Source organism: Protopterus annectens, chromosome 6.part0 (genome assembly GCF_019279795.1).
Source record: "Protopterus annectens isolate FY-2018-M chromosome 6.part0, PAN1.0, whole genome shotgun sequence".
Classification (NCBI taxonomy): domain Eukaryota; kingdom Metazoa; phylum Chordata; order Ceratodontiformes; family Protopteridae; genus Protopterus; species Protopterus annectens.
The window spans coordinates 1701960386-1701982506 of NC_056737.1; the positions used below are offsets into that span (position 1 = coordinate 1701960386).

A 22121-nucleotide genomic window follows, 5' to 3' on the forward strand; every position below is an offset into this window, starting at 1 on the left:
ACTTTGCTCGACATAGATGGGGAGCCTGTTCCAGAGTATGGGAAGTCTCTGGGATAGGAATCTATCCCTCCAGCATGTCCTGTTTATTGTGGTGACAAGGTGTAGGTCCCTAGAGTGTGTAGCTCGGAGGGATTGGGATTTCTTTAGGTGTAGCATGTCCAACAGCTCTGGTTTTGACATAGCTTTATATGTTAGGCAGAGATCACCTCGGAGTAGGCGATATGCTATGGAGTAAAGCTGGAATTTTTTGAGATGGTCAGTGTAGGACATTTGTTTGAGGCCAGTAATCCTCTTTGTGAGGTACTGCTGTGGCCTTTCCAGCCACTGCAGATGTCTTGTGAGGTACATTCCAAAAGGGGCGTTGTACTCTATAATGGGTCTGAGTGTCGAGTAGAGGGGAACAATTTTTTTTCCTGGATGAGAACCCTTTTATGATGAGGTGTGCCACGTAGAAGGACTTCCTGACTACTGTGGCGATGTGACTATCAAAGGACAGACTACTGTCCACTTGGGTCCCTAGTTCTCTTATCACATGTTCGGTGTTAAGGAGACTGCTGTCTATGTAGTAGTTCATGGGTACAGAGTTTTTACCAAAGGGGATGACAATGCACTTTTTGGCATTGAGCTTGAGGCCATGGCTCTGACACCAGGCATCTGTCTCAGCGAGGCCCTTCTGTAGAATTTCCACATCATTTGGGGACTTGACTATGGTTCCTTGCTTGCAGTCATCTGCGAACTTCGTTAGCCAGAAGCCTTCTGTGTTGGCCTGTACTTCAGAGGAGTAGATACCAAACAGGAAAGGTCCCAGGACTGAACCCTGTGGTACTGCACTTATCACTGGTTTGAGGTCAGATTTGGAGTGTGTAAATTTTACAGTGTGTGTTCTATCTGTGAGTCAGTTTGCAGCCCATCTAGTGATATAGGTGTTGATGCCTAGTTTGAGTTTATCAATAATTCCTAAGTAGGCAATGCAATCAAAGGCCTTGGCCAGATCTAGGTAGGCTGTATGGAACTGCCTTGCCCTTATCCACAGCTCTGGTGATTTACTCATAGAAGTCAACCTGGTTGAGCAGGCATGATCTACCTTTCACAAAACCAAATTGTGTGTGATCTAGAGTTTGGAGATTCCCTTTATCCTTGTTATTTAGGTCCATGATGATGCGCTCCATAGCCTTACATATCAAACTCGTCAGGCTAATGGGGCAATTCCCGGCTTCTGTAGTTGCTCCCCTTTAATGGATAGGGATAACTGTAGCAGTGCACCTTTCGGTAAAAAATATCTTTGCATATATAACAATTCTTATGTTTTTTCATGATTTATTTCTGTTAGATCAGGTATCATTTAAATGTACAAAACTACAGTATTCTCTTTGCGCAAGTCTAGAAATGCAGCCATATTAAAGCAGGCTTCACAGTTTGCATACAGTTTCAGTGAATGTACTTTCAATCAGTGAAAATGACCTTCAGTCAAGAATACTGTTAAGAACATAATGTGCTGTACATTTGAGAACAAACACATTTTGTTTATATGCTACAAGGCTTGGGATCCTAGGTTATACAGGAGAGTAGAAACTTAGTGTTTTGGTATGAGGAAACGCTACAAACACAGTTGAGTTAGTTCATTTGGACTAATAAGCAGACAGTCATCGCAATGTTGTCCTCAGAAGGCAGTACAGGCACTCGGATATAAGTGCAGAAGTCAGGTCAAATATACAGCATTCCAGAATATTAATTATACTGTTCAGGAGGTAAGGAAAATGAATTTGAATGCAGATTACTGTTTCAGTTTATCAGCACTGTTTTTGGAAACATTCGGATATCGTTGACATTTACCTTCATTGTACATAATAAAGCATTCTTAACCGAATTACGGTGTGTGCAGACTTTATTCTGAAAAGTACAAGAATGTTTGGCCTGTAAAGGAGAGACTGGCACCTGTTCAGCACAGTTCTGGGTAATTAATGGATAAAGACATTCATTCCAGTTTCATTAATTAACAGATAAAGACATTCATTCCAGTTTCTTCCAGTTAATTCCACTATCCTACAGTCATATCAATTCTTTCACTTTCATATACTTTTTTCTTTGTCAAAGTACTGTCTTCCGTTCTGTTTTAAATTTTCCAATTCATCACTGCATGTACTTTTATATTTTTCTTTCTCTGTTACTCTATTGAAACTGTAAAAAAAATATATTTTTCCTTAAATATCCACCATTTAGACCATGTTTATAAAATCTTCTCATAATAATGTGATCTTTCCATAACTGTATTTACTAATCTGTTTCATTCATTTCATGTTTTGCATTTTAATTGTATTCCTTTGCTTGTTTTTCTATATTCCTTGTTTTCTTTTATCTCTAGCCACATTGCAAGAAAAACAGAAAATCCTGTTTCAGCTACCTCTCTTTCTCCTATAACTAAACCTTCTGATACTATAAAGTAATCTGTTTCAGTTTTCTACATATCCCTCACATCTTATGACTTGTAACATTTTTCTTGTATCATTTCTTTTCTTTTTATGCTTGCCTCTTAGTTAGTGTTCTGCTGTTATAGTATTCATATTTATCAGTACATAGTCTAAAATCTGATGAAATAAGCTTTCCCTTTCATTACATTTAGTATAAGCATATGATGATGTCCTTCTCTTCTCATGTTGCAATATTGTAACCTTAGGGAGTTGCTGCCGGCAGCACCGGACATCCGGCCAGTATACCAAAGTCTTTCACCCATGTGTACATGCGACATAGAACACAGGGGCCATAACCTGACTGGCTATAACTGTGACATCTGCATGTACCCAACTGAGAATATTTCTGCCGCAGTGAGAATCAGACGTCCATCTGCCAGTTCAGAATTACCCATTAATAACAAAATAACAAACTTTCATGCCTGGCTAAATATAACTGAACCTGACATAGTAGCAGTAACAGAAACCTGGCTAAAACCTCAAACTAGTAACTCTGAAATTTTACCACCTGGCTACCAAGCACTCAGGTCCGATCGCCTAAACAAAAAAGGTGGTGGTGTAGCCTTAGTCTACAACTGCCTGCTAAATCTTAGCCCATACCAAAATACCATTCCCAACTTTAATAATGCAGAACTAGTCATAGGAATCCTCAAAATAAACAACTTCAAAAGTATCTGTGTTATAACCATCTATATCCCTCCTGGAGACAACTCCTCCACCCTAGAGAATATTCTCTGTTGGGCCTCAAACAATATTAAACAGGAAACTTTCATTCTAGGTGATGTAAATATTGATTGGAATAATATTAATAACAATACTCCCTTCAGTCTATCAATCTTTATAATTTTACTCAACTAATAAACAACATTACCAGACCTAACAAAACCAACCCTCCAGGGTCCATCTTGGACTGGATCCTAGTCAGCCACCCTAACAATATCTCCAACTCAGGTACCTTACCAGACTCATTAAGTGATCATCTCCCAGCCTTTATTAACCGAAAACCCAACAGCTCCCACACCAACAACAATATGCCCACTCGCAACCTAACTAATTTTAATCCTTCAGTATTTTCAGAAACCCTTCAACTAACAAACTGGGATTCACTAAACACTCTTCCCTAGATGAAGCCCTAGAACTCTTCAATACTACCTTCCTTAAAATCCTAGATTTCCAAGCCCCTCCCCGTACAAAAGGATAAAGTTCAACTCTGCCCCTTGGCTAACTAAAGACACTAAAACTCTAATGCGACAAAGGGACAAAACATGGAAACTATACAACAAAAATAAAAACCCAGCCTCTTTACTGCAATTTAAGCAACTCCGCAATCTTGCTAAAAATCTTATTATAAAGGATAAGAAATCTTACTACGGCAAACTTCAGTCCTCCCTCACAAATAATCCAAAAAAATTCTGGAATTCCATCAATTCACTCTTACATCCAGGTACAAAATCCAATCCCTGTCCAGACAATAATAAGACTGACACTGAAATTGCAACTCTCTTTAACTCGTTTTTTACTGGCTCAATAGCTGAACTGACTAAATCCTTCTCCTCTTCCACCCCTACCCCTAACCCAAAGCATCCTTCTACACCCATCCCTCACTCCTACTCTCATAACCCTCCTCCCACTTTCATTCTACATCCCGTGTCTACCACCAGTATCAAACAACTTCTTTGCAAACTCAAACCATGCTCCAATGCCCCTGACAACATTCCATCACTCTTTCTCAAGCTCGCAGCAAATGGCATCGCCATACCTATCAGCATTCTCATCAATAGATCCATCCAAGAATCTTATGTTCCCAAACTTTGGAGAGCTGCCCACATTTTGCCCCTCCATAAAGGAGGCAAAAATAACACCATCTCTAACTTCCGCCCAATAGCGATTCTTTCCCCAATCTCGAAAATTCTTGAAAAATGCATACACCAGCAACTCATGCCCTACCTTCTCGATAACCATCTCCTCACTCCCACACAACATGGGTTTCGGCCTGGCCACAGTACCATAACCGCTCTTCATTCCTTCCTAGAAATTGTCAACCAAGCCCGTGACTCTGGAAAAATTGTCTCCACTGTTCTTCTTGACCTTTCTAAGGCCTTCGACACTATATCCCACACTCTCCTTCTCAACCACCTCTCTAACCTCAATCTCTTCCACAACTCTCTTTCTTGGTTCAGAAGTTATCTCTCTGATAGATCCCAAGCTGTGAAATGGAATACTGGTACCTCAAAATTCCTACCTACCCCTACTGGAGTCCCTCAGGGTTCTATTCTCAGGCCTTTGCTCTTTAACATCTTTATCAATGATCTCCACTCTTCTATTCCTCTTGCTCAAATAGTACAATATGCAGATGACTCCACTGTTATCTGCTCTGCGCCCAACCTTCCCGAGCTCCAAGCCAAAACCCAATTGGCCTTCACAACCATAGAAAATTGGATGCTTCAAAATCATCTTTCCCTCAATGCCAATAAATCCCACATCATTCTCTTCTCCCCCTCAAAAGCTCTGACTCCTGATAAGTCATCCTTCATAATTTCTAGCCTCTCCCAGTCCTCAATAGAAGTTGTTAGTAGTGCTAAATTACTCGGAGTAACCATTGATGAACACCTGAAATTTAATAATCATATTCAACTAAACATAAAGAAAACTCATCAGAAGCTCGGTATGCTTTATAGAAATGCAAACTTTCTTACTCCATCTTCAAGACAAACTCTCGCCACTACCTTCCTTCTCCCTTCTCTACTGTATGGTGCTCCTCTTCTATCCAATCTCTCCACTTCTATCTCCACAAAACTTGAAAGTTGCTACTACAAAATTGCCAAATTCGCTACTAACTCCACTCATTCTACACACCACTGCATCTGCCTCCGTAGTCTTCAATGGCTAGAACTCCCTAATCAACTCAATTTCCTCCAACTTACTACTGCACACAAACTAATCTTTAAACCCACTGCTTGCCCAGCATTATCTAATACCTTCACCATATACAATCCTCCAAGGCCCCTAAGATCTAGCCACCAAAATCTTATTTCAGTTTACAAACCCAAACGACCCCCTGGCCAACTCCTACTTTCCTATACTACAGCAAAAAAATGGAACTCACTTCCTTCCCTTCTAAGAGCCACTACAAACTATGAACACTTTAAATCTCTTCTTCATTCTCACCTTTTCCAAAATTGGAAATGTAATTGTATACTTCCTACCTAGATCTCAGTTTATCCTAGTTCCATCCTTCCCCCCTGGTTCCCCTTCTTCTGACACTCTCCCTAGCTCCCCTCTCTTCTTCATTATCTCCTCCTTCCTCCCTGAATAAACCCTTTATTTTCCTTCAAGTGCTATGCTTACTCTCACCTTAAATCTTTTGACTTTTTTCTCAAGGTGGTCTCCTGGACTCAACCACAATTTGAACATTAGTTATCTGTTCTTTTTCTATCCTCTTCTGACACCTCTCCTTTAATTTCTTTGCTTCTTCTTCGTTTCTCCTATGCATCCCTGCTCTTGCATTCAAACTCTATAATTTCCTTTCCTTTCCTACTTTACTAACATTCACAGTTGCACTAATATATCTTTTTCTTATGTATAGTGCCCAATGCACCTCATTCTTGTTTGGAAATTGTTAAAGTGTTATGCTATTAGAACAGAGTGTGTTTTTGTGTGTATTAGTTTAGATCTGTTCTGCTGTGTTTTTGTGTGTAATGTATTATCATGGAGCTTTTCTCCCCGGGCCTCCACTGAAAACGGGCTTTCGGGCCCAGTGGACTTCCCCGGTTATCAAACTGGAAATAAATAAATAAATAAATAAATTACGGCATTCACTCGACATCGTCCATCTTTCAGTGATCATTCTTTGGCTGTTTGCTCAGAGATAAGTACCTTGTGGGATTTTCTTGCTTTCTGTCCGATATTCATGTCTTCTTCTAAGGGAAAGTGTGCTTGTGGTAGGCAAATTCTTTATATGGACACACACGAGCAGTGTTTATTTTGTCTGGGGGTGGCTCACGATTACAAGGCCTGTAAGATCTGTCAGTCTTTTGTCCCAAAATTCCTTAGAAGCCATCTAGCAGCTTTAAAACTTTATTTAGAAAACCAGTGACTCTGACGTTTGAAGTCTGGAATGGAAAGTGGAGCAGGTCCTTCTGACGAGCTGCCTAGGAAGAAGGCCAAGAAATTTAGGCCTGATGCCTTGGCTCCTCCTCAGTCGTCTGGAGTTATCCTTGAGGCGGATATCAGTCCAGGATTGCTCTGGATGCTGGGTATGGCAAAGGAACCAGGGACTGAATTGGAAGCTGGCTCTGCAAATACCCAGAGTAGGTCTGCTGAGGTTTTTCAACCATCACACCCGGATAGTTAGGGGGAACCACAGCTCATTGCTTCGGAGGGTCCTGCTGCTGCTACTACAGTCTTGGCATCCACTATAATGTCTGCTCCTAAGCCCACTTTTACTCCCTCTTCTCCTTTGAAAAGGAAACAGAAGCAGAAGTGCACTACAAAAGACTTTACTCCTCCCTGGGAGACCTTCTACCAAACTCTGTTCCCAGCTTTTCGGGCTCTTCAGAACCAGATCCCTCAGGCAGGCCTACCTGTTGCCCCTCTGGAAATCTCTGAATAGGAGTCTTCTTCCTCAGATGACTCCTTAACTTACTGTTCTCAATTGGATTCACCCAAAGACTTTGTTACCCCACTAGAGGAAGAATCTCTCACGCCTGACTCCCCTGGTGAAGATTTCTCATTTGGAGATACCATCTCCCTGAGTAGACAACATTTCAAATGGGAACTATCAGATGTTTCTGAGACAAAAAAGAGATGCTTTGAGCTATTGCAGATGGAGCAGCACTCACCATCTGTAGTTCCCCCCTATCTTCCTGCATTTCAGGATGCTTTCTCTGCTGCCTCACAAACTCCAGAGTCGCAGCCACCTGCTTCTAAGAGGCCAGACAGATTTTATAAAGTGTCCACTCAGGAGCAGCACCTTTTCAAAAATCTTCCAGCAAATCCTGCTGTGATTGCATTGTCCCCAGATAAGTCCTCTAGGCAACTTCCTTCTTCCCTTTTCCCTACAGATAAAGACAGTAAATTTATGGATAGGTTGAGGAAGAAATTTTACACTTCTTCCACTTTGGCCATTAGGGTTATTAATTATTAGGCATACATGGCAAAGTTTTCCATAGATTCCCTGGCCAAGGCCTGTAATCTTCTGTCAGAGGTCCCGGAATCTCCTGTTAAGACTCAAGTAAGTACCCTCCTGTCCATGGTATCTCAAGTAACCAGGCACTCCAAGTGCAGCTACGATGCTGTAGAAACTTCTTCTAAGTCAGCTGCTTCTGATTCTGTGCTAAGAAAATGTTTGTGGCTGAGATTTCAGCCCTTACCTTTGGATGTTCAAGCTAAGTTGCTAGATGCTCCTCTGGACAGCAAAGCCCTATTTGGAGCAGCCACTGCAGAGCTTTTCAAGTCTCTACAGGAAAAAGGCAAAGACTTACAAAACTTAAAACGTCTACTAGTCTCATCTGTTCCCAGATTTCATAGAAATTACCCTCAAAAATCTAGCTTTGTCAAGAGACTGTCCCCTCACCCCTCTGCTGCTAAGCCCAGGAGACACAGATATACCAGAAAACAATCTGCTCTGAGGTCTTCTACCACCCCCCACTCCGTCCTCCTTTCCAAGGCAGCCAGACACAGGCACAGCTTCTCCACTGTGACTCCCCTCCCTTAACCAGCTCCACCCCCCCCATCCCTACACATCTATCCCTACCCCCCTGGTAGAAAATCACCCCAGACAAGTGGGTGCTTTCCATCATTGAGAGGGGATACTTTATGACCTGGTGGGATACCCCTCCCTTACAAGGGATACCACAACTCCCTCAAAATCAGCTCCCACTACTCCCACCTATCCTCAACCAATGTCTGTCTCAGGATACTATAGAACCAGTACCAGAGGATCAGTTAGCCAAGGGATTTTATTCAAGGATATTTCTGGTTCCAAGAAATGATGGATGCCCTCTCCTTTTCATGGGAGGGAATGTTCCTTTCTGCCTTCCCTCCATTTCCTCTGATCCACAAAGTCGTCCTGAAAATACAGAAGGAGAAACCAAAAATCCTGCTGGTGACTCCCTTCTGGCCAAGACAGCATCGGTTTCCCCTTTTCAACCTTTTTAGCCCAGGCCAATCGCTACAGCTTACCTCACCACTTCGATCTACTCACACAAAACAGGGGATCCCTGATTCATTTCCACCTACTTAATCTCAAACTGACAATGTGGGTGATAGAGTTCTGATCCCCTTTAGGCACCTATACTCATAGGACATACTCATCCTCCTGCAGGAGGCCAGGAAACCAAGGACAAGGAGAAACTACTTATCGAAGTGGGAAAGATTCTCCCAATGGTGTCTCCGGAAACAACAGGACCCTTTTCTAGTTTCTGTTCTACTGGTCCTTTCCCACCTGTGTGAGTTACTACATTCAGGGTTGACCTACTCTTCAGTAACCTATCTGCCATTTCGGCTTGCCTTCCCTTGACTCCTCCCTTGGCTTCCAGACTGGAAGTCAAGCTGTTTCTGAAAGGGGTCCTTCATACAAGACCTTCCCGTAAACAAATTCCCCCTTTTGGGACCTCATCTTTGTGTTGGAAAAGCTTACATTGCCACCCTTTGAGCCAGCTCACGTCTCCTCCCTTAAATTATGCACATGGAAAACAGTTTTATTACTGGGCCTTACTTCTGCCGGGAGGTTCTCCAAGATCCCAGCTCTTATGGCTTCGCCTCCATACTTTATTTTTTATAAAGATATAGTTTGTCTCAAAACTAACCCTTCTTTTATGCCTAAAGTAATCAACAAAATGTCCTTAAACCAGACCATCAATCTACCTGTTTTTTACCCGCAACCACAGAACTCCTCAGAAAGTGCGTTGCATTCCCTGGATGTTCACAGGCAACTGAGGTTCTACCTAGATAAGACAACATCTGTCAAGACAGTCTGACCAACTTTTTGTCTCTCTCCATCCTAGAGCCCTTGGCAAGGCAGTGTCTAAATGCATCATTGCTTCTTGGATTTCTAAGGCAATAGGCTTTTGCTACTCCTTTCATGGAAAGCAACTGACTTCACCTGTCAAAGCCCATTCCACTAGAGCAGCTTCCTCTTCAGCAGCCTTTTTCAAGGGAGTTGATTGCTCCTCTATCCTAGAGGCTGCATCTTGGTCCTCTGTTCACACCTTTACCAAACATAACAAATTGGACCTGATCTCCAGGGCTAGAGCAGGGTTTGCTAGGTCTATCCTGCAGGGCCTGATCGACTCTGCTCCCCTTCCTACATCCCATGCATCTTCCTAGAGAGCTGTGGTACTCCCCTTAAGGTTATGAATATTGCAACATGAGAATAGAAGGACATAGAGTAGTTGTGAAAGAACTTGCCATAACCAAAGATGTCCTTCTCTTCCATGTTGCAGTATACATTCCCACCCACCATCCCCCTCTTTTTTTCTTCTCTTGATTGGCCACTTTCATAGCACTGCTGGGGTGTGCCTGGGATACTGAAGATTGGGCTCTTTCCTATTGCTCCTGGGGGCTTTTTCTCTCTTTGCGGTAGCCAATTTCTGAGTGGGGTATGTGCAGACGTCAGTTATAGCTGACATCAGTTTATGGCCCCTGCATTCTACGTCGCACATACACCTGGGTAAAAGACTTTGGTATGTTGGCTGGATGGCCGGTGCTACAGGCAGCAACTCGCTAAGGTTATGAATACTGCAACATGGAAGAGAAGGATATCTATGGTTGTGGTAAGTTCTTACACAACTATTCTTTATAATTGTATATACTTGTTCTTGCCATTTTAAAATCTACAATGATTAAATCTTCCCATTTTTGCTAAAGTTACATCTAATATCTTTATTATATTTCTGCAGAATACTGCTATTCCAGAACATCTCTCATTTCCCAAACTCCAGATTATCTTTCCTGCCCATAGTTTCTCTAATTTTTCATTTGTAACCTAGTAACCTCCTATGATCCTAGAAAATCCTGCCTTCTAATATTGCATCTGTATCACATGTATTACATCACTCCAAAATTCCTATTCTTCTTACTATATTCTTAATTCTATTCAGATTTACAGAAAGCACTCCAGCATTTTCATTTTCCCTTTTCCTTAGATTCGTGGTTTCAAAATTGTTAATAGGCCATTCTAAGACTAACCAATTTCATTCTCGGTGATGAGAATCAAGAACTGTACTTTCTGTGAGTCAGACACCTTTTTTTTTCTTTATCCCTTTAAATTTTCTTTTTCTTTCTTTTACCCTTTAACCAATAGATTTTTTTCCCCTTTTTCTATCTCCCGGGTTGTCGTCTTCACTTATTTCAGAACCTTCTTCTGTGTCCACTTTTTTACTTTTTTCTCATCAAATTTTTTCTTCTTTCAAACACTTCTAAAATATCTTCTTTGCTCATTTTCTTCTCTTCCTTTTTCCTTACTGTTATTTTCATTTCTGCAATACATCCATAAATGTCCAATTTAATAACATTTCACTTCACATTTTTTGCATTATGCCCCATTTCCTTACAAATGTAACATTTTCTTTTGTCACAATTACTTATCAAACGTCCTTTGCCAGGAAAAAATGTTTTTGGTTGTCTCCATTATTTTACAACGCCCCTATTCCCCTCCACATTTATCATACTTGGTATATGTATATTTTTCTTTTTCTAATACAGTAGTACAATCCCAGCCACCAATCCATAAACACTTTTTGTCATAAACTTTTGCAATGTCCAGTACTACTTTACATAAAGCTTTCAAATGTTCTTTCAAAGTGTTTCTTTCTACCTCTGTTTGAAACTGTGCATGAATTTTCATTTTTGTTTCCCTGCTAAATGCTTTTGTCGCATAAAGATTCCACGAGTTAGTCTTTCTGTTGTATTATATTCTCCAAGAAAATTTTACATTGGGGAAAAAAAACAGTCTCTAATATAATGTTGCAAAATGTCTGTTAATAAGAATAAATGCTCTTACCTCATGTAATTTTATTTTATTTATTTATTTATTTAACATTTGTTTGCGTAAGCCGCAGTGGTGCAGCGGTAGCATTGTTGCCTCACAGCAAGAGGTTCTCCTGTTCAATTCTCTGCTGGAGTGCCTTCTGTGTGGAGTCTGCATGTCCTCCCCATGGTCGAGTGGCATTTGAAAGACATGCGTGAATGGGCGTGCCTTTGTTGAAGGTTGGGCATCGGGATGACAGCTTGGCACCATAAAAATATACTGCCAATCATTAGCGAACCGGAGTTCTGCTGTGGCGACCCCTAACCGGGAAAAGCCGAAAAGAAAGATTTAAAATTTGTGCCAGGATAGTCTGACTGGACAAGTGTCCATTTTCAGTGCCGTCCTGAGGAGAAAAACTCCATAAGTTTAGAGAGAGAAGAAAAATTTACAAAAGAGACATTACAGAGTAGCAGCATACAGATTGTAGACTTTACAGCCGTTAATGTACAATAAGAGGATATTCCTCCTTTTGGTTGAAGATACAAATATACAAAACATACAATGAGAGTAGATAAGAACGTAGTAGAGCATTGCAAGATATTTCACAACTGAATACTCCAAAAGTAACTATTAAATTGTCCCACACTTCATACTTGCCCATTTCTTTGTCTTCCTTACTTTGAATCCTTACCACATACTTCAGTTTTTCATTTTGTTCTGCATTCTTTTCTGCTACTCCACTTTTTACTTCATTTACTTTTGCTGCATGTTTATTTTCCAAATCACCACTATTCTTCAGGACTGTCTCTGCATCCTCCTTTTGTATTTTCTCCATAACCCCCCCCCCCCAGGGAAAGGTCTCCTTTATTTTCTGGCTCACTCTGCACCACCATTTCTGTAATGAAATCTTCCTGCAACCCTCCTGACTGGAGGGTTGTAATTCTACATCCATCATTTGCTGACTCATTTCCATATAACCGGTTTCTTTGAAACGTTTCCTCACATTCTCCCATCTCAGTATTTGGTTTGTCCTTCATTTCTTTCACTACTTAATTATCTCCTTCTCTCTCTCAACTGTCTACGTGTTTCTCTGGGCCACCTCTGCGCCTTCAACAGAAACAGGAAGTGCTCCTCTAAAATCGTTCTCACTTACAACAATGAAGAGTAGGGGAAGTTCCTTGATGCCTTAGCCAAATTTCCACTAGTAGTATAAATACCTCCTTGGTTCTCCCCTGAAAAGAGGCCAGTAATCTAATGGAACTAACCCAGCCAACAAAGGAAACCTAAAACATGTTTGGTATTGAGCAATAAAATGCTTGATTTGCACTCTCGTCTTACACCAAAGACTTCATTAGTGTACAGAGTTGAGTGTGAGTATAGTTTCAGGCTGTCAAGTTCCTGCCAGTACAGGGAACTTTCTCAAGTGAAAAAAAGTGGCCCATTTCAGGAGTGACACTAGGCTCCATTTTAGGACCCATTTCTTTGTTTAGATGCCCTGATCTCAACAGACTGGTTGGAGTGTAAGAGATGATTGTAGCCACCAGAAAGTGTACTGTCTGAAAAGAAGCATAATCTGCTAAATGAAAGGGTTTTCTGTTTGGGTGTTCAAGTTTACAGAGGTTCTTAAACTTGAGCACAAGTACAAAACAATTGTAGAATAAAATGTCAGGTAAGTAGAATGTAAGTGTGCATGTGGGTATGTGTGTTTGCGTGTGTGTAAATTTACATTTTCTAAAGAGTATAAAATGTTCATAGGTTCATACTAGGCTATCTGCCGTAGGGCATTTATAAGCCTAGCCAGAGTGTGTGTGGCTTTCGCCACCCATTTTAAATTAATTTTGCTATGCCCTTTTTCAAGGTTAGTATACTGTGCCTCTGTCTAACAGTGACACAGAAGTGATACCCGGGGTATAGGTTCATAGGTTAAATAATGATCACTTCCAGGATTAGAACCTCCAACCATATACAACATCCTAAGCTACCTGAGATGTCCATGTTAAAATGTCAGAAAGTAGCAATTTAAGTATAAAGCACCATTTATGTGTACAGCTTTTTGTACATGCATGTCTTAAGGTAATGCTTGAAAACCTCACTCTGAGAGAGTCCCTAGTTCTAGGGAGACACAGTCATTGTTAGGAAAAGAGCAAGACAACGACAGATGGCTCACCTAGGCTAATGCTACAAACCAACGGTTTGTAGAAATGAAGCTGGATACCACTGTTTGTGACGAAACCATGCAGAGTTCCTTTAAAAAGTAATGATGCAGGAGGTGAAAAATAGAGGTGGGATGGACAGGAGGAGGAGACATAGAACAGGGAAACAAGCAAATCATCATCTTAATACATAATTGCACTGTTATGGTCCACTAGCAGGTCTCCTCTTTTGGCAGAAATGATTCTGTAATTCATCACACTAGCTATATCTGTCTTTCTCACTGTGTTGGGAGGTGAAGGAATTCCTATAAATCAGGCTGTGGTCCAAGGATTAAGGAAGCAGGTAATGTATAGATGAGGGGAATTAGGAACAAGTTGTTTAGGTATCAGCTGGAGCTAATTTAATAAAGCATTTTGTTCTAGTTTTTCCTCACCCACATCCATCTTCTGTATACCCTTCTTATTATTTAAGGTACTGAAAATGGCATAATGTTGCCTTTGTTTTTCCCAAATGATTTTGTTTCAACATTGTTTTTGCAAATCCTGCACATTAGGGAGGTAGAGTCATTGTCTGATGGTCACTATTTTTCTATGTCTGTGTACCTGTGTTGCTAATGCACTAAGCTGAAGTTATGAACCTAGGAAACCATGTCATCATGAAATTGGCTGCCAATTTATGACCAACTTCACTAATTATGAATCTTTGATTATTTAATCTGAAGAATCTGAACCCTGAAAATACAAAGTCACACAGATACGTTCTAATCACATCAGCTAGTTTAAATTTAGTTCCAGTATGCTTCATTGTTCCAAGGACTAAAGCCATGACTGCGACATTAGTTACTGACCGAGGATAGTAAGAGATGTCACATTAATTGTTGGCAGTCTGGTGGGATATTAACTAGACGTCACATTAATTGGTGCCAGCTGTGTGGGATTTGTAAATGGACTTCAGTAGCCTGTGGGTAGTTATCATTAGGGTGTGCACTCTTGACAGGCACAAGGTAAACCTACAGAATCTCAGTTCACCACAGTTTTATTCATTTGTAGTTAGTCGGGGATAGCTGGCAAAGATGTCAGCAGAAGACTATAATAAGCTGATAAAGAGCCAGTTGGCCAAGGAGTGTGAAGCCAGAGGGACTGGTGCATGCCAACGTGATTAAGGCAGCAATGATTTCAGCCTTAGTTGCAGCTTCAGTTCAGACCATCCGTTTGAAGGCTAGCTATCCAGTTTATTGTGGGGGATAGGCAGCATGCAGAGGCAGGACAGTCCACATTTTTTCAGGGGGCTGAGAATCCATCTAGACGTAAGGAGACTGGAACTGGAAGTTGAAGAAAGTGAGAGAATTTGACTTCTGGAGGGTGAGCAAAGGGAGAAGCAGTGTCAATATGAACTGGAAGCCAAATGACTGGTGACTGAAGAGAGACTGGGCCTGGAAGCCCAAGGATTGGAGGTCCATCGTTTAGAAGCCGAAAAAAATAAGAGACAGTGTTGGCATGAAATGGAGTTTCTTACCCTTTGAGAGGGTCATGGCGGTAATGGGGAAGGGAATAGTTGGACCCCAGAAGCTGTAAAGATTAGTAAACTTTTATCTTAATATAGGGATGGGGATGACTTTGACAGTTTTATTCATATAGTTGAGAGGGTATGTAGGCAGTATGATGATGGCTGTGAGCTCTGGGTTCACAGCCTGACTCCCTTACTCCATGGTAAAGCAGTTCGGGCCATGTTAAAATTGTCTGATGTACATTTTTTGAATTGCGTTAAAGTTAAGAACGGTCTTCTAGAGTGTTTTAAACTAACACCTGAAGCTTATAGGAAAATGTTTTGTAAACACAGACGCAAGGCAGGTGAAAGTACATGTGATTGTATTGCTGATTTAAGTACTTACTTTCACAGATGGGAGAATGGGTGTCAGGTCACCACCTTTGAGGGACTGGTAGGCCTTTTGGTGAGGGAACAAGCCCCTTAGTAGTTTGCCTGATGACATGAGAATCTGGTTAGTTGACAGAGTGTATAACTCTGTGGAGAAGTTGGGGAGAAAAGGGGAACTCTGCTTAGCAAGCAGAGCACCAATGCATAAGAAAGGGGAAAGGGGTACCCATTGCTGCACATGGATACAAGGGAACCCATGGGGGACAGTCTAAACCACTCCAACAGAGTACACCAGTAATGGGAAACTACTAGCCCAAGTACATGGTTAGAGATCAGATGTTTCAAGTGTAACCAGAGGGCCCACATAGCAGTCAAATGTCCATCGAAGCAATGTGAGAAACATAAGGTGAGGGGAGCCAGCCAAGTGGTGATGATAAACTGCCAGTGGTATGTTTGGAAACAACAGTGGTGCCAGTCTATTACCCAAATTTATATCCTATCTTAGTAGATGGTAAACAGGTTACTGCTAAGAAAGAGAGAGCTTCTGATATAACCATTGTGAGGCCTGCAAGGGTTAGAGAAGAGTAGTACTTGCTTGGACAGTTCACTGCACTCAGAGCTTTGGGAAAGACCCCATTCCAAATACCTTTGGCTAGGGCTCATCTTGACTGGGAGGGTGGAGGAGGAAGCAAGCAGGTAGGTGTGTTAGAGGGTATTCCTGCAGATGTCCTGATAGAGAATGACTTTGATGATGCAGTACCTTGTGTACATGCAGTTACACACAGGCTTGGAGATAGCCATGTAGGTCCGCTACCCTGGGTGGAGACCCAGACAGATCTCATACCTGAAGCTGGGACTGTTGTGGTGGCTGTTTCAGAGAAGGAGCTATCCTGTAGCAGTAAGTCTGAAAGTGATCCACAGCTGCTGCTAGGTACTGATGTTCCCTTGGACAAGGTGACTGCAAGGAGAGAGATAAGTGATAGCACCCAGATTGACAGTGAGGCACAACTGTTGGAAATTACTAGGCTTCCTGTGGAAGGAGAGCTTGTGTTTGAAGATATTCCTACAGATGTCCTGATAGGGAATGACTATGATGATGCAGTGCCTTGTGCACATGCAGTGACTTGTAGTCAGACTTTGAGAAAGGCTTGTAGGTCTGGTAGCCTGGCGGAGACCCAGACAATCTTATACCTGAAGCTGGGACTGGTGTGGTGGTTGTTTCATAGAAGGAGCTGAAAGTGAGCAACAGCTGCTGGGAGGTACTAATACTCCTTCAGATATGGTGACTGCAAAGATGGAGGGTACAGCTGTCAGATGTTACTACGCTTCTTGTGGAAGGCGTGGTTGGGAGGGTCAGAAATGTAGAGTTGAGACAGGCTCAACTTATGGACCTTATATTACAAAGCGTGAGGGAGATGGCTAAGGAAACACCTGAGGCTCAAGGAAGAGGGTTGTCTGTATATGGGAACAAAGGTTTGTTGCATTGAAAGTGGATTCCTAAGGGAGGGCTAGAAGTTGAGGTAGCGTGGCAATGCAACGTCTAGCTATACTTCCTAATATTCCTTGTGCAGGTGATATTGAGGCTGAGAATGAAGGTTTGCTGTATAAAGAGCAGACTCCTAAGGGAGGGCTGGAAGTTGAGGTGTACTACTTCAGCCATCTGCCACTTCTAGCTGTAGTACCTAATATTCCCTTTGTAGGTGATGTGGATGTAGAAAAGGTAGCAAATACTTTGATAAAAATTTTCAGCAGGTTATGTTTTCTAAGGGGAGTACTGACTGACCAAGGTATCAACTTCATGTCAGACCTGCTGACTTGTTTGTGGAAGGGCTGTGGGGTGATGCATTTAAAGACCATCCCCAGACTAATGGTCTTATGGAGAGGTTAAGGTCTACTTTAAAGGCTATGCCACGGGCATTTGCAGACCAGTTTAAAAGGGCAGAGTTAACCATTAAACCCAGTAAGTGTCAGGTGGGTATGGCAGAAGTCACTTACTTATGACACAGAGTGGGGAGTGGTAAGATTAAGCCCAAACCTGTTAAAGTGGAAGCTCTTCAAGCATGGCTAATTTCTGTTACTAAAAAGCAACTGAGAGCATTCCTGAGGACAGTGGGGTACCAATGAAAATTTGTGTCTATATTGAATGTTCAAACATTCAAAATTCCGAGTGTCATATGGTCGACACCATATGATCAGATTTTTGAATGTACGAACGTTGTAATGGAGATCTCCATACAGTGTGGAACAGGAAGATTTCCCTTTTTTGCACTGTAGTGCGATCTCGGAGTTGGTATATTTAAAGAGTGGGGGATGTGGTGGGGGCAGTAACCCATGTGGGGGGGGGTGCAGGGGGGCTTGCCCCCCGCTTAAAACGTTCAGGTAGCTGTTTTGTGTAGTTTATTTTTTTTATTAGATATTCGAACTTTTGAAAGTTCGATCATATGGTGTCGACCATATGACAGTCGAACTTTCAAAAGTTTGTCTATCTAATATAGACCCAGAAAATTTGTGTCCAGTTGTTCCAGGCATTCCAAAAACTTAAGGAGACTTTTAGGAGGACGCCCCTGTGTTAGCCAGCCTAGATTATAGTAAGTCATTTGTTTTGCAAGTAGATGCATTAAAGTTTGGTGTGGGGACTGTGCTCAGCCAAGTTTCCTCAGGAGAAAAACATTGCAGTGGGGTTAATAATGCCAATACCAATACAAATGTGTTGCCCAGGAGAGGAGTATACCCAGACAGACCCATTTTTGTGAAGCATCGTTTTTCAAGGGTCGCTTGAAAACCGTGCTTGAGTCATGGGGGGATGTGAAGAAATTAGACACTTATTTGTGCTATCATGTCTGGCTGAGGTTTTGTACATACTTTTACATTAACCTGTCTATGATATTGTAAATAAGTTCTTACATGTTGATTTATGATTTGTTTGAACAAAATGTTTTAAAGACTTGAACAGTGTCCTTTTACATTTCTAACTGTGCATGTTTGTGAAGAGAGATTCTAAAGGCAAACGGTCTCAGATTCAGCTGATCAGCAGATGATATTGGAATGTTGACAGTTGCTATGTGTTACTGTCAGAAGCTGAAAGACCGGAAGGAACATTTAGAAAACTGCTGTTGGTTGAATTTAAAAATATGAAATTAAAATTTGAACTGGAAGATTTGACAGTTAAGCTAGTCTGTACAAAAAAAAAAAAAAAGCCTGCTGAAGACCGCTGTCGTTTGCCAGAAGTCAGAGTTGTCAGTTGAACTGTGCAGTGGATACCCAAATAAAGGACTCCAAGAACTGTAAGCCAGCATTTGCTCTGTTGTAGTAATTTAGTTTAGATCATGGAATAAGTCAGTGTTCGTTAGTTAGGAAATTATAACTAATCAGCTAGATCATTTTTTTCTGAATGTTGGACCTGTATCCTACAGTATTGATTTCATTTTCCTGATGATTGAATTCTGTTTGTTTATTGGGAATTACTGTTTTATATTTTTAATAATTTTGCTCAATATTAAATATTTTTATTAACTTTCATTGTGGCTGGACAATCGGTGTTTTACTTCAGCAATTTGAGAGTGCTTATACTTGCCTTGATAACTTTCCTGGCCACTCTGAAAGCCTGGCTGCATATGTCATTTGCTACTGTTTGTTTTAATATTTAGTTTTCATAATTGGAAACCCCCTTTAGAAGAGCTTGAAGACGCACTGATTGGTGGCAGCATTGCTGTATTTATTTTGGGGAAGGGACACAGCTGGAAATCTGTGTCCGGTTTTCCCAGAAGTGTTTGGATGTGTGAGATTTAATTTTTTTTTAATTAGAGTATATCGGAGGTCTTAGACTGGGGCACATTGCTCTGAAGTGTGTAATAAGAAGTTGCATTAGGGGTGGACACAGGGTTGCCAGACGTCCCTATTTGGGCGGGACTGTCCCGAGATCAGTAGCCTGATCCCGAGTCCCGCCCTGCCGGTTTAAATCCCGGCCAGCCTCCACTTTGTTTTTTTTTTTTTTGATTGACCCGTATACCTGGCATACGGGCCAATCAAAATTGCTAAACACGGAGTTCTTGTGTTCGCATTAAAACACGAAGCTCCGCTCCGTGTTAGCGATTTTGATTGGCCCATATGCCGTATCTGAGCCAATCAAAAGCGCCAAACACGGAGCTTCTCGTGTTTAATGCGGAACTGCAATGCATTAAACACGAGAAGCTCAGTGTTTATTGCAGGCAGAGTGAGCTTAGTTGCTCAGTTCTTTAATGCGGAACTATGTTTTTTTTTTGGTCTTCACTTCGTGAGAGACCTTCTTTTTTTCTTTTTGTCCCTACCTGGGTTGCTGGAAATCTGGCAGCCCTGGGTGGACAGAAGTATACAGTCCAGTCCCAGATGATAGGGTATGTTCCTATTGTGCTGTTAGGGGAAAATTGTGAAATATTAGTCCTATTTGAGTGATAGTCTGACATTGGAATCAGTAGTGAGGATTGAAGCTCCTTAGTTACTGACCCAGGATAGTAAAGGACACATTATTTTTTTTGGCAGTCCAGTGAGATATTAACTGGTTGTCGCACCACGTAACATTAGGAATGAATCAGAATTAAACTGGTAATGTTGTATACAGAATAAATTTCCAAAATGTTTTTCATTTGTAGATGTTTTAAATTCTGGTGTCATAGGTTCATAGGTGCTTGCCAAGCTATTGATCTGTAAGGATCTTAAGCCTAGCCTTAAATTGCCGTGGTTGTGTTTTGTGTACAAATGACCCAGAAACTGGCAGAACAATGATTTGTTGGGACATTTACATACAATTTGGCTTTAGACCCTGCACTTGTCAGATGTGTACTCCAGACTAATTACCCATTTTTACGTTTCAGCTTTTATTTGACATAGTGGTGTTTTTAAAGACTTGAAGAACTACACTAGTGCACTGTGGCAAGGTTTGTACATCACAAAGGTTTTCTCACCTTTGCATTTGTCATGTTTTTCTTGACATACCACAAACAGTATTTTAAATACTTGAAAAGGGTTGTCAAGGAAAGGCTCATGCCATGCTGCACTGTTAGCTCTTTTAATAAGTTGTTTTTAAGTTGCAAGCACAACACAGAATTATTTGGATTAAGGTAGTAGCAGGTGCTACTAGACATAAAGTCCCATAGTTAGCCAGACGTTTCAAATTACCATGATACATTTGTGTATTGCATGAGTAAAATTAATGCTATTTATTCAGTGTATTGCTATTTCTGTTTTACATTGCACTGTTGAGAGGAAACATAAAAATGTGTTTTAAAACTGCTGGCTACTGTTCATTTACAAGAAATTTATTATGATTTTTAGATGGATCCTTAGTATTGTTGACGTTGACATCACACAATGGTTGGGTGACAGCAGTGAAGTGGTCACCTCTTCATGAAAAACAACTGATATCTGGATCTTTGGACAACATTGTCAAAGTGTGGGATACACGAAGGTAAAAGTCAGAATGGGTAAAAGTCAGAATGATTTATGTTTGTTATCTTAAGTAAGTATATGTACATATATCTATAAATGTGTGTGTGTATAAAATATGTAGCTAGATGCATACAGTATGTATGCTTTTCAGCAGATCAGCAGTGTGGGCAGTTATGTAGCTAATTAAGTTTATTCACAGCTAGGACAGTCATAGCTTAGTGTATCAGCAGTGGAAAGGTGTTATTTGGCTTGTTTACTGCTCCACAGTTTCCCAGCGGGTGCTGATAGTGCTAGGCCCTGAATTTTTAACTAGCTTATGAAAAAAAGAGATGAAGTTAAGACAGCCTTTCCTTTCTCTGTGAAAGTTTTTTTTTTTTTGTTATATCTATTTTGGGTAGGTTAAAGCCATCCATACTGTTTCCTTCTGTATTAGATCCAGAAGCTACTGGTGCAATATTTTCTATTCCTTATAGTCACGTGACACCTAGTGACTCGATATGAGGATCTCCATTGCACCCTGCCTTGAAGACTTTTCCAGCTGAATGAAAATGTGTTTTTTTTTTTTTCAGATCAATATCTTTATTTAGTGTGCTCTAAAAGCCTTGTATGGGTCTTGTATATATCAAATGGAAGTTCTGTATTTTCGGAGTTGTATTGTGTTCTCCGAGATTTAAATTGTTGTTTTTCTTTTATTTGTGAATGAGATTTATCTTGATCTGCTTTCTTTCTGTCTTAGGTTTTTTTAAACAGTGTTTCATTAATTTGAGCTTATTTCTTGGGCATTTTGTTTGCCCATGTCATAAAGCGCCAGACTGGTCTATGGGTAGTTGGCTGTTCACATGGTGTGTCAATGTAAGGAAGTAGGAAGAATATTCTAAATGTTTTCAAGTCTTACTGCATTTGAAAGAGTAGTGGCAAGTGGCATGTGCTACATAGTAGTTTTCTTGCTAAATGGCTGCTTCATAGCTTTTTTTTTTTTTTTTCCAAATAGGCAGATACTAAGCTGGGTAGATGGTGTTAATGACGTAATGAATTTGAATTTGTAAGACTTTTAAACAGTTCTTCCTTGCATGCTAAAGTCCTTGAGGTCCCAAAGAGTTGAATTTGAATTTAAAAGGACTGCAAGTCTTCCCCAGCCATTACGCTTTGGATGTGAACTTTTCACCTAGAGCAAGATTTGGGCAAACTGTGGCTTAGTATTTTAAGCTTTTTGCCTCACAGTTTCAGAG

General features: G+C 41.0%; 1 protein-coding gene across 1 annotated transcript in view; it reads left to right on the top strand.

Moving 5' to 3' along the window:
- The window catches only part of WDR12 (WD repeat domain 12), a gene marked incomplete in the record, with an annotated part of 668024 nt that overhangs the window by 584498 nt on the left and 61405 nt on the right, over window positions 1–22121 (top strand). Inside the window, 1 exon segment of the mRNA XM_044075093.1 lies at window positions 20779–20911. Coding sequence (XP_043931028.1) covers window positions 20779–20911 — 133 coding nt within the window.